The sequence below is a fragment of the Glandiceps talaboti genome, chromosome 5 (genome assembly GCF_964340395.1).
Source record: "Glandiceps talaboti chromosome 5, keGlaTala1.1, whole genome shotgun sequence".
Classification (NCBI taxonomy): Eukaryota; Metazoa; Hemichordata; class Enteropneusta; family Spengelidae; genus Glandiceps; species Glandiceps talaboti.
This window is the reverse complement of record NC_135553.1, coordinates 917,021-933,004: the sequence shown is the minus strand read 5'-3', so window position 1 is coordinate 933,004 and position 15,984 is coordinate 917,021. Positions and strand designations below refer to the sequence as shown.

The window sequence follows — 15,984 nt, the reverse complement described above, 5'->3', positions numbered from 1 at the left end:
GATACTGACACTTAATACATACATACATTAAGATTGTTTTTTGCTAAATACTAAGGTTTGGGAACCTGGTAAAACATGAAGGAAATCTCATAAAACTTGCAGAGATTTACATACTATGTACTTCAATTTAAAGTACAAGGGAACTCTGGTAGATTTTAATCATACTTACTACCATGAATAAAAACACTGTGAAATGACAGGCGAAGTCTGGTAGTTTTATCTACTCTACACTTTGTTACAAAACAAACAGCTTTATTTATGTCGGAAATTTTTATTTGGATTGCAATCCTACGGTATTCATATAAATTTTATGTCAATTTAACTAGACAGATAGACCATTGGGAAGGAGAAAAGGAACAAAAATGAGACCCCATGGCTGGACTCTGTATAGTAGTTTGAATTTCTCACAACTATTCAACACATTTAGCCATGGCACCCTTATACTCCTGTCACATGTTTACCGATAACAAAATATGAAATACTTGTGTCATACTTCCTCTTGGCAAGATTATGCTAATTTAATATATTCTAATGTCCATGTTTTCCAGATCATCACAACATCACACTCAACAATTTGAGTCATAAAAGCACGGTGAAAAAACAAGTTGTCCAGACAGCAAGGCAGTGGCCATGTTACTTCTGTCGACTCTTTCCAGTCTCTGTAAGTACAACCATCATCCCAACATATTGAATGCTAATGTACACAAGTAATACAGATTTTGTGTTTTACATTCACTGGAGATTTCAGGTAATCTCAGCTGCCAGTGAAGTAATTTACTCCTGAATGACAGAATGATGTGTGACTTATTTCACATAATATACTATATAGTGTAAACATCAGGGACATGTAATCTTGCTTGAATGAGAGGATTTACATGATTAAACACTATATATGCATGAGATGATGTTGCTACAAATGAACATACAGTATGTTTATTTCCCTGAGGGCATTCTCCATACACTGATATGGTAATAGCAATATCAGTATTATTCATATTAATAGTATTTTACATATCCACCCATATTGGAATATTGGAATTAATTGAATTTCATACTTGTAATACATCTTATAATATTTCATTTATCCACCCACAAAAAGATTAGTTGTGTCTCTGTGATGTAAGCTAAGCTGTTACTTTATATTCATAGTATAATATGGCTGACAGAATACATTATTGAGAATTATTTAATTGACTTATTTGTTGTACTTTAATCCCTCTCTTAGGGAGGCCGAAAGAACCCTCAAGTACAGTATCTTGGTGTGTCAGATAAGGGCATCAAATTGATTCGTCGTCACCAAGAACCTGGCCGAGACCATCTCATGTGTTTGGATGCATTCACTTTCAATGAAATTCAAGAACTTGTAGTTACTCATCGTGGTACACTGCGTATTACGCTAACAAATCAAACTGTTATTTCTCTATATACATTCAGGGTAAGTACACACCTGTATGATCTATGAATAATTACCACAACTGGAATGAACAAGTCAATATCAATCAATCAGGTTTATTGAATACAATAGGTTGTAAGCCTTACAAGTATATATATATACACAACTGAATGATACCAAATTGTGACAAAATGATATAAAAATATAATCACAAGTATATATTCCTTCATAAACAATACATTAGACAGATGATGACCCATGAACTCAAACACATCTGTTACATTTTGTAGCTGCTGTGTACATATCTTCAGCACACTAAAGAAGGTAACAAAAACTGAAGTGAAAACAATACTTTATGAACATAAGTACTTCTGATGGATGTGTGTGTGTGGGGGGGAGGAGGGGTGTAGGTGTGGGCTTGTGTGTGTGTGTGGTGGGGGGTGTAGGTATGTGTGTGTGTGTGGGGGGGTGTAGGTATGTGCGTGTGTGTGGGGGGGGGATGTAGGTATGTGCGTGTGCGTGGGGTGTAGGTGTGGGTGTGTGTGTGGGGGGGGTGTGGATGTGCGTGTGTGTAGGGGGGGGGGATTGGGAAATAATATTATATCTCCTCTCGCATAAATTAAGAAAAATCAGGGAAAATAATTGCAATTTGGAATGATTAGATCAACACAAAACCAGAGATTTAGACATGTGTTGTCGTGATGTAGAATGACCAGGCTATATAAATCCATATTTTTTGTTTTTAAGGCAATAACTTGTACTTGTACATGGTATAATATTTATTATGCATTATTTCAACAATAAATCAAGAAGTAGAAAGAAAATTTGATAGTTGCTATGGTAACTACATGATAGAAAACTGACATCTTCACTGAATTTGATAGTTGCTATGGTAACTACATGATAGAAAACTGGCATCTTCACTGAATTTGATAGTTGCTATGGTAACTACATGATAGAAAACTGACATCTTCACTTAATTTATGTAGTGTCCATTTCAAAACAAGATATCTGTAGAAAGGGTGGCTGTATTTAGTTTTGTATTTCTCATTTTAACATCTTTACAATGATGGGTCAGTCAGTTGGTCTCAAAAAGAAGAACAAATTAAATCTGTGTGTATATGTCATTGATGCGTTCAATGTATTTATAATTATACTGTTAACTGTCACAATGCCTCAGAAATGACAAAATCAGAACTAATTTATGAACCATTTGTTTTGGTTTAATGAAGGTTGTAAATTTCAGTGATAAGTTATAATTTACAGCCAGATACACACTTTTCATGTTGCCATCTCACCAACACCAACATTGCGATATTTTCTAATCTGGTCATAGAGGGCGCCAGTTTTTAAAATCTTAGGTTTCCCAGGTCATAAGAAACATGGAGATTAAATGGGTTGCCCTAATGTATGTCTTATGTAACTGGGCTTCACAATTGCTAAAGATTTAAAGTCAATAGATTAACCATTTCTGATATGTGTAATGTGCTGCTTATTTCACTCCTGTGACGTAATGTGCTGTTTATTTCACTCCTGTGATGTACTATAGAAACATCTCAATATCTGTAGTCTGTAATATCAAGTTTTATATTAGTTTTTTTATTTGATTATCATTATCAGGCACTACAGATAAAAGAGATGATAGATGCGTACATCATTGATCTAGAGAAAGACTCTCAGTATGTGAGGGCTATAGCTGACTATGTGACTAGAGAGTCAACACTACTTAGCTTCAGAAGAGGTGATGTTATCAAACTGACTGCAAAGCAAGATAACCTAGAGAATGGTAAGTTGGCCTAAACTTTCATTTAGAGATATGTGCTATACACATTACAGTCTGTGTGTCAAATTTGAGAATAATAGAAGACAAACTCTTTGTCATGTATATGTCATCAAGAATATGTCATCAACTCCAAAGTTTTACTCTGCTACAGAAGAGAAGTTACTGTAATGTTAATGTATACCTTGTTTTCATAACTGCCCATTTTATTCACAAGCCTACCAGTAATACTTGTAGACACAACATAAACATACAAATGTACCTGTGGATTGGGACATGTTGGTAATGGCTAAATCAACATTCTTTGTCCTAAAAATAAAAGTTAAAATCCTTTACTAACAATAACCTTGTTTAGCAAAGCTAAATGACTCAAAGTCAGCAGTAAATAGACCCTATTTAAAGCAAGCTAACATCTTGCACTCAAGTTAGTCAGTAACTTCATCAAATCTGGGAAGATCCTGAGAAAGTTTCAACAAATGTTCCAAAAGGGGAAAACTGTTCTACGTGATTTCATCAATTACTGCTAATGTTCTAAAACTTTTGGTATATTATGTGTTGTTTTGTAGGTTGGTTATATGGTATGCTGGATGGTAGAACTGGTAGTTTCCCAGCTGAGTATGTGACAACAGCCCCAGGGCCTGATGCCTACAGGCACACAAAGGTAACACTACTGCAATTTTTCACACTACATTAAAATACTTTACTAATAATAGCCTTGTTTAGCTAAGCTAAATGGCTAAAAGTCAGCAGTAAATAGACCCTATTTTAAAGCAAGCTAAGGTCTTGCACTCAAGTTGGTCAGTAATCACAAACAGTGATTTAATAATGTAACTTTGAATCTCGCAGTTACCACAATTTTATAACTGCAAATTGAAGTCACTGCAAGGATTTTATCAAACTGACCAATGATGGATTTTGTGATTTTAAGTGATTTGTCTTGAATTTGAAAGTTTCATTTGATTTAAAAGTGATTATATTTTGAAGTTGATTTAATGAGAACAGTTGACATCTAATTGTTTTCAATAAATATGTTTATAATACAGTTAGAATATATTTCATGTGACCTTTGACCCTTGACATTTATTTTCATCCATTCATTTAGGTGAGCAAAGGAATGCCAGATGATAAAGTTCTGGTTGTCAAGGGAAAAGGACAGGTAAGTTAGAATGACTGTATTTCACTTTGTGCTGATAGTTTGGAAATTTTGAAATTAGCTATATCCAAAGTAACTTGTAGTTAGGATTAAAACTTGGTGATAGATTTATGTCAGGGTCTAGATTTGAATTGTAACTTCAATGACAGGCCCCAGAACACAAACAGTGATTTGATAATGTTACAGTAGAGATGATGAGTGAAGAACAAAAATCTGTGTTGCTATGGTGTCAACGTGTGTTGATGTCATACTAGGATTGTAGTAGCGCTGTGTTTGTATATATGTGTGGGGGGTGTGGGTTATAAAATCAGGAATGGCTAGATTATGAAACATTGTGATGATCAGTTTCAAGATCCTACCAGTTACGCGACATGTTTTTGATAGTTTAGAAGAGTGTGAAATACTTAAATTGACAAAAATAACCCACGACCATGCATCTCCCCCTAGTAAGAGTATTGTCTGACATGTGTGCATAATGCTGAAGAAACAATGTCAAGTACATACACTGATTGTGACTGATGTTTCTTGGGAGCTATGTCATCTTCAAAGACTTGTTGTTTGTCTTCAGATTCCAGACTCTATGCAGAAAGAGAGGACTGTAGATGGACAGTTAGATGGAAAGTATTCTATGATGGAGTTTGCAATGAAGTACTTCAGAGAGTCGCTAGAGAAATATGAAATGCAACGTAAAGCTGATGGCTCTATTAGCGGTTCACTCAGGTTTATTGGTACTATTAAGAGCAGTCTCAGAGGTAAGTCGTTATCACACTGCTTGATGATAGATACTTCAATGATAGACTTGAATTTAATATCAGTGGAGGTACCGATAGTCATTGAATTTGAAAAAAAACACCTTTAATTGATGGTTGATTTATTCAATGACACACTGGCAGTATAATTGTTGTAAGAGATACTGTAAACTGAAATTCTCACAAAGACTTACTTTTGCTTTAATATTTCACTGGAAAAAATGCAAAAATAATTAATGACTAAAACACCTTTTGTATATGAACACAATATACCAGTCTGGTAATTAATAAAAATTAGTCTTTGAGAACTAGAAGACTGTTAATTTGCAACATTTTCCAGTGGCAAAAATATCTAGATCTACAGCATTCTATGTCATTTGAGTGCATAAATATATTTGGATTATTTCTCTGAGCTGAATGAAAACAAACAGTGAAACCATGGCAATTGTATTTTGTTTGTATATAAATAAATGAAAAAGTATTTCTCTTTTTATCTCATTTTGTGACCTATCATAGGTGGTAGTAAGAAGGTAAGAAAGGATGATAGTTGGACATGGCAAGAGTATGCTAATATGGTCAAATATACCAAGTCACCAGTTCCAGCATCATTACTTCGTCTTGAAAGTGGACATCATAATAAGTTGGCTTTAGAATGTTTCATTGGTAAGAAATTTCAAATAATATTCTACTTAACTGTGTCAAGCTGTCTTTTATTATCGATATGAAGTAGTAACATATACCACCTATCTCTTCCAATGAATTGTGGTGGGCATGTGCTTTGAACGTGTGCAATCATTTTCTGTATCATATGCCATGACTCACTTTGCTCAAATATGATAATGGCAAAGTCAGCGATATCCATGTGTGCTGTAACATGACTTTGGTCTTTTCTCACTCTCTTTACATTTTGTGAATAAAATGATGTTTCACTATCAATTTATGCAATTATTATGTGATTCACATGAAGTTTCCATGTCACTTTATTGTTACAAAGGGTATAAAATAAAACCTTTATGGCCCAGATATGGGTTTTGGAGACCTCTGTAGTACCAGGCCCTTCCTCTGTACAATCTCAGTCTCCAAAACCCATGTCTTGGCCATAAAGATTATTACAACCCATTTAGCAACAGTAACATGTAACATTATGTGATGATAGACAATAAGTAACAATAGATGTCAGCAGTGGTAACCATGGTTACAGTAACCATAGTTACAATGTACTGAATATTCCATCCCAAGATTAGCCTATTGAATGGTGTGCATTCATGTATGTGATCAGAGACTGTAAGATGGCTAAATCTTCATATTCATTTTCATATAATTCATACATCAACAGAACACAAGTGTTGACTTGATTCAAATGTTTGATTGCATTTCCAATATTGATCATTTAATATTTCAGCAATAATGAGACTGATGGGTGACTATCCAATGAAAGGCAAGACAGAGTTAGACAATGTCTATTACATTCTAAGGGTAAGTCCCTTTCTGTTCAAAGGAATCCTTTCCTGGTAGGATCAACTGTATGGAATATAGTACATATAACAGTAGTACCTAAATTATGTTGTAGCGCCCTCTCTGGCTGACCAAAACACCTAGCTACCTCCACAGTCAGATTACCAGTACCTCATGTCATTTATTGTGAATCTGAGCAAAACACCTAGCTACCGCCACAGTCAGATTACCAGTACCTCATGTCATTTATTGTGAATCTGAACAGCATAGAAGTAAACTATTTGTCTTTGAAATAAATGATTACCTACAGGTACTACCTTCGGGGAAAGACAGGATAATAACAAGTATGAAACCTGAGTCAATTCAGTTCCCTATCACAGTCTGGGTTCGTTTGTTTGTATCTGTAATATTTCAAGTCTACTTTGCATCCTCCGTGTACAAACACCACGTATTGCTCTCTTTGATCTGATCAACTGGATATCTTGGTCTGAATCTTTTGCACAGAAAGGAATCATAAAACAATTCAAATGGCATCTTTTGAAAATCGTATTTTTGTTACAAGTGATAAAAGTTAATATTCATAAGTAGGGAAACAGATTAATACATGCGGTATATCATTATTAATCTTGTTGTGTTTGTTTCATCTCCTGTTACAGGCTTGTCATGAAAATGAACAGTTGATAGATGAAGTCTACTGTCAGCTATGTAAACAAACCACCAGTAATAAGAGTCCTAAAGTGTAAGTTATCCTATCATTCACCTACTTTGTAAGTGTCATTTGACAGACTATCATGTGAAGTTGTGATGGCTGAATGGCTCATAATCTACATGTTGTCAGTTTAAATCTGACTACATCCATGTGTTTGTAAATACTATGATCCTGGGGATTGATTTGAACTATGTTGTCAACAAAGCTGTGTAAATTGGGGTCTGGGAGGACAAAGGTTGCTACATGAATAATCTGTTGCTATGTGCTTACAGAGTCTGCAGGGACTACATGCTTGCTAGGGAGTTGAGGAAGTATAAAGAGTCATTGTGATAGTCTAGGTTTATGCTCGGGGGGGGGGGGGGGTAGTAAACTTTAAGCTCAAATTGAAATTTATAAAAATGTGCATACTTTCAGTAGTACATGAGTAGTTCAGTATTATGTCATCACCAGAAACTTGTATAACACTTGAAAAGTAAGTGTGTGTGTGTGTGTGTGTGTGTGTGTGTGTGTGTGTGTGTGTGTGTGTGTGTGTGTGTGTGTGTGTGCAACGTGAATGTCAAGCTGTATATGAACTTTAAACTTGTAAGTATATCAAAATAGATCAGAAATTCCATTTACCATTGGTACTTCCTTCAATCTTTTTTTATTACATATTAATATTACAGAGACAGTTGTCTGCGTGGTTGGCGTTTCTTTGCCATATTCACTTCCTACTTCCAATGTAGTGCCTTAATGAAACCCTATCTAGTCAAGTACTTGCAAACAGCAGCCAATGACAACCAGCGACAGTTCCATGGTACTGCTGCTGTCTGTCTATACAATCTCAGGAAGACTTTCAAATACAACGGTCGTAAGAACATTCCTGGAGCGTTGGAAGTTAAGGCACTGCTGGCTGGTCGTAATCAGAAACGTCAACAGTACATACTGCCTGGTGGTATACGTACAATGTTGAAGACTAAAACTTGTACAGTTGCTAGTGATGTGGTTGAAGAATTGTGCTATGAAATGGGAGTACACAAACAAGTGGCTATAGAAGAGTATAGTATATTTGCTGTTGTAGAGAAAGGTAAGCTGCATGGTGGTCTTAATCTTGCACATTACCCTAGAATATGACTCACGCAGGTAGTTTGCGGGTCAGTAACCAATGATTATTTAGCATTTGCCTTTTGACAAAAGAGTGGTTAATATTCAAAAATATGGCAATTACCATATTACTTGTTACTTTTGCATTCCTTTTCAGAATATGACTCACTTCCACTACAACATAACTTTTGTTCAGGCAACCAAATAATTTGTACAGTGATACCATGTACTCAAAGTTATCTTACATTTATATATATATATCATACATCTACTTTTGTAAAGTTAGTTGAAATATAAATTGAAAATCTTCATGATATTTTTTCCCAAAAAATTATTGAAGCTTTATTGGGAGAAGATAACATTACTAGATCTTCTCTCCTTTCCATTGGACACATATCAGCCTTTGTTACATTCAAGCTACACTGATTCCGGTTGTTTTCTATTTTCCAGAAAATCTGGTTCTTCCATTGAATCCCAGTGACTATATCATTGATGTTACAACTCAGCTGGAAAGACAAAACTTTGATCACTATCTGATCTTTAAGAAAGTATTATGGCATCAACCATTACGACTAGAAAGCCAATTGAATGTCACCATTATCTACAACCAGGTAAGAATTACAAAATATCAAAATTCATTAAACCTCAAATCTTTTGTAGTCGGAAAGATTTGCTGTTCTGGTTACTCTATTTGTAGTCACACCTCTCACCACACACACACACACACACACACACACACACACACACACACACACGCACACACACACACACACACACAAGAGCGCCCTCTATCAAGTCTTTTAGTTTAAGTCCTTTATAGATTATGAAACCCCAGTTTTAATGAAATACTACAATTTACACAGCTTGGTAGATTAACAATGCAGACATAGCCGAAGATCTAGAGACAGAGTACAAAGTCTGTATACCTATTTTCATATACATGTGCTGAAAAAGTATATTTTAATACTGTGAAAATATGTGTAAAACACCTTGAGTATTAACAGAATTCATATTAGGAACCTCATAACTAGCTCTCTTAGCTGTTGTGAATTATTTTAATGACTAATATTCTAATTTGATATTATATTGATATTACTAATAAATATTTATATTCATAATACTATAAGGTATTGTTACTATTTGTCCATGCTGAATAGGGACAGGACCATTCATTCATATTCCAGCTGAATCAATATCCTGCTAAAAATTAAATCAATATATTAGAGTGTGATAAATGCCTTGTGTTATTACCTTTGAATGAAAGAATTTGTCACAGGTGTAATAATAATGAAATAGATAATGAAATTCACATGTAAGTTTCATGTAAGGAGCACAGATCTGACAGAATTATATTGATCCAGAGTTGTAATTTAAATATTTCTACTTTTTTCACTATCTCGCAAAAAAGAAAAAGTCTTAAAAATTATAATGGAATACAGTTATGTAGCCCTTGCAGTATTCACTGCAATGTGCTGTTCCCTCAAGTAGCTTGTATACTTAGTTATGCTCTGCAATTGTGAGCTTTGTAGTTTTCATATAGTTTCTTTCATGAATTGTACCCTACCACACTCTTTGCTATATTTCATGAATTGTACCCTACCACACTCTTTGCTTTATTTCATGAATTGTACCCTACCACACTCTTTGCTTTATTTCATGAATTGTACCCTACCACACTCTTTGCTATATTTCATGAATTGTACCATACCACACTCTTTGCTTTATTTCATGAATTGTACCATACCATACTCTGCTACTGTGTGTGTTGAGTATAAATAAAAGGTGAATTATTATAGATAAACAAAATACTCATGTACCTTTTAGTGATACTAAGGTACTACTACCAATAACTTGTAAGTATTGTTGAAATTTGTATTTATGATCAGTGACTACTACTGGAGGTCACAGTCAAGGAGTTCTGCTTGTCCAAACATCTTATAAGCTTGTTACTTGTATTTGTAGGTATTGCCTGACTATCTTAGTGGTCGTCTATTGGTAATGCAGAATGGAGTGTTGACAACTGAACAGCAGAATGAAGTAGCTCGCATGGCTGCACTTCAACGTAAAGCTAGTGATACGATACAGATGCCTACCACGTATGTCAAATGTTTTTACTATTATCTCGACTTGAAATATTGCTTGTAACTCTACTATTAACTTTACTGCTGACTATACAAATCATACTCTACACAGCTGTTTCACACATGTTAGAAATAAGGGCAAGCAGACTATTGTGCAATATTTGTTCTATGTTCAGAGTTAAATTAAATCAAAGCAAATACATCTGAAGCTATATAAATGCAATGCTTGTGTCTTAACTTATATGTGTGTCTATGTATTGGAGATCCATGTAAATCCTTTTTATATCCTTCATACTGTAATTTTCTTACAATTCCTATATTTCTGGCAATGTCAAAGTTAAACATTAACGTGTAATGTTTAATGTGTGTGAAGTGTGCAAATTAAATTAACACTAGCTTTAAAATTCCCAGTTTTCCTTTCAAGTTTTAATGGATTGGTAAGACCTAGGGCTTCATACGTCTATACAGTATATGGTTAAAATTAATTACATCTTGGTATAAATGATTTATTATCCCTGCCAACATACTGCATTCAACTTTCTTTGGTGATACTTTCCACAGTAGAGATCTGCGTGGTATACTGCCCACAGTGGTTATCAATCAATTGAAAGCACAACAATGGGTCAACATCATCCATCAATATCTACCAACTGTAGAGAGACTAGCACCTCATGAGTGTAAAGTAGAGTTCCTATCAACTCTACAAAGCTGGCCGTTATTTGGATCAAATTTCTTCCCTATTAGGGTAAGTGTCTGTAGTAACAGGGCTAGTGTCATAGATAATTAGAGATAAGCGTTATAGATAATGGGGTAAGTGTTAGGGATAAGTGTTATAGATAATGGAGTAAGTGTTATAGATAATGGGACAAGTGTTATAGATATGTGTTACAATGTATATATAATGTGGTAAAGCGTTATAGATAGAGGGATAAGTGTTATTGATAAGAGCATGTGTCAAAGTCATTAGTAATTAAGTAAATGACACTTAACTCAGAAAGTCACATTAGTATAACTTACTATGGTAACTGAGTAACTGTACTCATTTTAGTAATCATTTATTGATTTCACCAGGAAATTAAAAAAAAAACCCACACATAACAAAAAAATTAACAAAATATATAAATTAAATTAAGTCAAAGAATAATCTATCAAAATACATCAGTAATTCCATGGACCTGGTGGGGGTTGTAGAAATAGTTCTACTGAACTAGTCTAGCCCACAACCCTTACAGAAAGAGTAAGTCGAAAATACTGGGTGAAACTCGGGTAGCGGAAAAATAAAAAAAACAAATGTGATAAAAATAATTGTCAAAATATTGCTTTGCATAAACGAATGAATAAGATTTACAACAACAACTGTCATTGCTAAAAGAAGATAAGTGTCATCTAGTATTAATAGTCAATGTCAATTATATTTTTATAGCAATAAAGTATATATCTAATCATGTCAGTTATCATGTATTTAACAGTAACTTATGATCTAAAGTGAAATTAATCAAATATGATGTGTTTGTTGTCCAATTTATTATTAATGTGAATAAGAAAGAAATGTTGTACATAATGGTATTGGCTTTAGGACTGTGTTATTTGTGGTACAATGGTGTAACATTTCATTGGATTGTTTTGTTTTGGTTTGGTTTACAGAGTATATCGGATAGTAGAATTCAGGGTGAATGTATCATGGCTATCAACAAACAAGGTGTACATTTCCTGCACAGTGTGACCCATGTAAGTATCTCATCACTACCTGTCTAATAGAAGACACACACAACAATGCCAACTCTGATGAAGAACTCTTTGGCGGAGAACAATTGACATTTCTGACTGTTGAGCTTACGTCAGAAACTATCCACTATTTGTAACATTTATGATTTAGAAGCACATACTGACTGCATTGCTAAGCTAGTAAACACTTGTATGTATCTTGTTGTTGTTTTTCAGGAAATTCTTGTATCCAATCCATTTACTGAAATTGTCTCTACAAGACGATTGAAGTCAGGTCAGGGAAAATGGTTTATTGATTTGAAGTATGGTAATCTGATGGTACAGAAAGTCACAAGAATTGAAACTGATCAGGTGAGTACAAATCATTCCCTTATCACATGGATTCATTCCTGTTTGCTGCATCAAAAAAAACTTGTCATATAGATACATTTCAATATATAGTTACTGCACACACAACATACATGGATACATTTCCACACACTGTCACCACACAACTGATAGCATGGATACATTTCCACACACACTGTTACCACACAACTAATTATGTGGATACATTTCCATACACTTACCGCACAATTGATAACATGAACCATGTTCACACACTCACCACACAACTAATCACATGGACACATGTCCATACACTCTCACCACACAACTGATCACATTTCCATACACTGTCACCACACAATTGACGACATAGACCATCTCCACACACTCACCACATGATTGATCACATGGACACATGTCCATACACTCTCACCACACAACTGATCACACAGACACATTTCCACACACTCTCCACATGATTGCATGATCACATGGACAAATTGTCCACACACTGTCACCACACAACTGGCCATGTCCACACACTCTCCACATACACCATGTCCACACACTGTCACCACACAACTATAGTCACATGGATACATTCCCATACACCCACCACACTACTGATCACATGGTTACATTTCCACACAACTAATCACACTGATACATTTCCATACACTCACCACACAACTGATCACATGGACACATTTCCATACAACTAATCACACTGATACATTTCCATACACTGTCACTTCACAATTGGATATGTGGATACATTTCCTTTCATTGCACACACAACTGATCACGACAACGATGTGTAAAGTCATTGTATATGACCTATATGATACAAGTGCAGAGTCGTTGCATCTGACCCTTGATGTTGTAAGTCGTTTTCTGACCTATGACCTTAACTATGTACACATAATACATTATAAAGTCATTGTGTCTGACCTATGACCTTAACTATGTACACATAATACATTGTAAAGTCATTGTGTCTGACCTATGACCTTAACTATGTACACATAATACATTGTAAAGTCATTGTGTCTGACCTATCCACTTCCTGTATTTATTGTTCACAGAATGTAACATTACATGTAGCTGGTATCATCAATCTTTATCTTAAAACTCATCAAGAGAAAATGAGACATGCAATCAAGGCCAAGTAATTATGTTTCCATAGTGACTTAATCAAATACGTTGTTAGCATGCCAAATCCTAAGTTAGTCATTGATCCCAGTTTGTTTCAGGGACATGGCACTGCATGTGTTAAGTGTGAGCAAAAAGCATGATTATTGTGCAAAGACGATATGGTGTACAGTCTTTTTAAGTTGTGCAGCATGACTTGTAGAGAATGTGATTCCATGTGTATTATGGTATATTACGGTTTAGGAGGACATATTATGATTATTTACCAACCACAGGGATCCATGAGATAGGCTCCCCAGTTGAATATACATATAAGACATACAAAATTATATAGGAGTTTTTAACGGAAGGTTTGACCATTTTAGTGTGATAAGATAAAATCCATCATGTAAGTGGTTACCACAGGTTTTTATGTTTAGCTGTCATGCATAAATCATGTGTAAGGGTATCGTCATCACCTGGTATTGGTATATATCAATCACATACAACCTTTCTGAATGAACTGTTGCAACTTGAATCAAGGCTTTTAATAGCTGGGTTCAAATCATCAAGTTTTTCTTGCTCTACTGTAGGAACAAATTCCACCTGTTGTCCTGCAACCGTATCTTTGACATACGCAAACTTTTTTCATTCAAGTTCATTCTAAAAATGACATAATATTGGGCACATGCGTACCTTTTTCTTCTCAATTTTATCAAGTTGAGTGAATAGCTGTGAATATTGGATTTAAATGCCACCATATTTACTCCCAGAGATAGACTGAGAGAGTCATTGTTGTGTGCACTCCATTTAATCAATGATTAACAGGAAAACCAACAATGACAAGTCTGTACTGTTTCATTCTATCTCACTTACAGATCAATATTGTATTTTTTGAGGTCATGTAAGGTGAAGTTCTAAGAGACAGACAGCTAATAAATATTACTGTTTGCACAACAAACTATGTGATCAGTTTTTGAATGACTTGTATCACGGTTCAGTGAGAATGGTCCATATATAATTTCACTTGGTGTAATTGCACAAGATATCACACATATAAATCACGGATTGCTGACTTGACTATCTGTCTCTCCTTTGTTTTAAAGGGGAGGGCCACTCCAGGACATACAGGCATTTTCATAAACTCTTGGTTCTAGAGTCATTTCATGATTTTACATCACCTACAGTTATTTGCAAGTTCAGTACCTTTATAGGGTATCTTCACTATGGACTATTGAATCATGGGAGTCAACAGATATAATACATTGAGTGTCAAAAATCATGAAATGATTCTCCAGAACACATGGTTTATGAACATTTCTCTGTTTCCTGGAGTGGTGTGCCCCTTTAACAGTGAATAGGTTATTAGGATTTGAATAGGAATGATATGTTCTAACTTCTCACTTTCTATTCCATTGCAGGGCACGGAGATTTCGAACATCATTTCCCAATACATCCATGCCCAAGTTGCCGGCAAATATGAACAACCTCCTGTAGCAGAATTTCAGAATATGGCTCAGTTGAATGGGATCCAGCATGGTGCAAAACCTGTGTATTCTTAGAAATAATAAGAGTAATACATATATCATATAAGATATACCAATTTATCAAGAGTCAAAGTTAAATCACATTGTCATTGAACTGAAAATACACAACTATGATGACTCTGTGAAGAGAAATGCAATACAGAGATAACCTTAGGAAGTAACTGAATGGTCAAAGTTATATCACTTTGAAAACACTACAAATCTACGGTCAAAGTAAATAAACTTTATAAATCAAATTTTGACTTGTCAATAACTACAAGTATTGGCAGGTTACTGTATATAAGTTTTTTGTTGATGCAACAGATGATGGTAATAATAATGAAAAGTGTGACTCTTAATAAAGAGTTATCACACTGTAGTCTAACATGGTATATCTTTAATACAGTTTGTTTAGTATTCTTTATTTTTATCTATTTGTCTTTTGAACTTTTTGCAGAATTGTACGTCTGTTTTGGACTTTAAAAATAGAGTTGTCGAGATATTTGAAATGAAGTGTGAGATAAAGAAGTCATTGAGAAACTGTTTTAAGTTTATAGCAGGGATTTTTATGGGAGAGATTATTAACAAGTGATGTGGCATTGCAGTGAGTTGCCTTACAAGTTGTAACCAGGGACAAGTAGATTTGTGTAGAAAAATATGATTATGTCAACTTTGTGAAAATTTCATGTGATACATATATAAGCATAGCAAGTAGTAGTATGAATTGAATGTTGACAGTGTATATATGTCTGCTAAGCTATGCAATGTAGATTAGTCTATATATAGTCCACGTAATAAATCAGTTTTTAGTATCAGTGGAGTAAAAGTGTTGTAGCGCTAAAGGCATAGGTGTGTGTGTGTGTGTGTGTGTG

At 34.7% G+C, this 15,984-nt stretch overlaps 1 protein-coding gene across 1 annotated transcript in view; it reads left to right on the top strand.

Annotated features, from left to right (window-relative positions):
* The window catches only part of LOC144435074 (unconventional myosin-XV-like), a 57,004-nt gene extending 41,020 nt beyond the window's left edge, over positions 1-15,984 (top strand). The window contains exons 33-49 of the mRNA XM_078123621.1: positions 549-661; positions 1,226-1,435; positions 3,014-3,179; positions 3,740-3,834; positions 4,276-4,333; positions 4,902-5,078; positions 5,592-5,738; positions 6,478-6,551; positions 7,187-7,269; positions 7,905-8,305; positions 8,773-8,933; positions 10,285-10,418; positions 10,965-11,148; positions 12,048-12,131; positions 12,345-12,479; positions 13,541-13,623; positions 15,008-15,984. Coding sequence (XP_077979747.1) covers positions 549-661; positions 1,226-1,435; positions 3,014-3,179; positions 3,740-3,834; positions 4,276-4,333; positions 4,902-5,078; positions 5,592-5,738; positions 6,478-6,551; positions 7,187-7,269; positions 7,905-8,305; positions 8,773-8,933; positions 10,285-10,418; positions 10,965-11,148; positions 12,048-12,131; positions 12,345-12,479; positions 13,541-13,623; positions 15,008-15,083 — 2,381 coding nt within the window. The 3' untranslated portion in view covers positions 15,084-15,984. The remainder of the gene's footprint in view (positions 1-548; positions 662-1,225; positions 1,436-3,013; positions 3,180-3,739; positions 3,835-4,275; positions 4,334-4,901; positions 5,079-5,591; positions 5,739-6,477; positions 6,552-7,186; positions 7,270-7,904; positions 8,306-8,772; positions 8,934-10,284; positions 10,419-10,964; positions 11,149-12,047; positions 12,132-12,344; positions 12,480-13,540; positions 13,624-15,007) is intronic.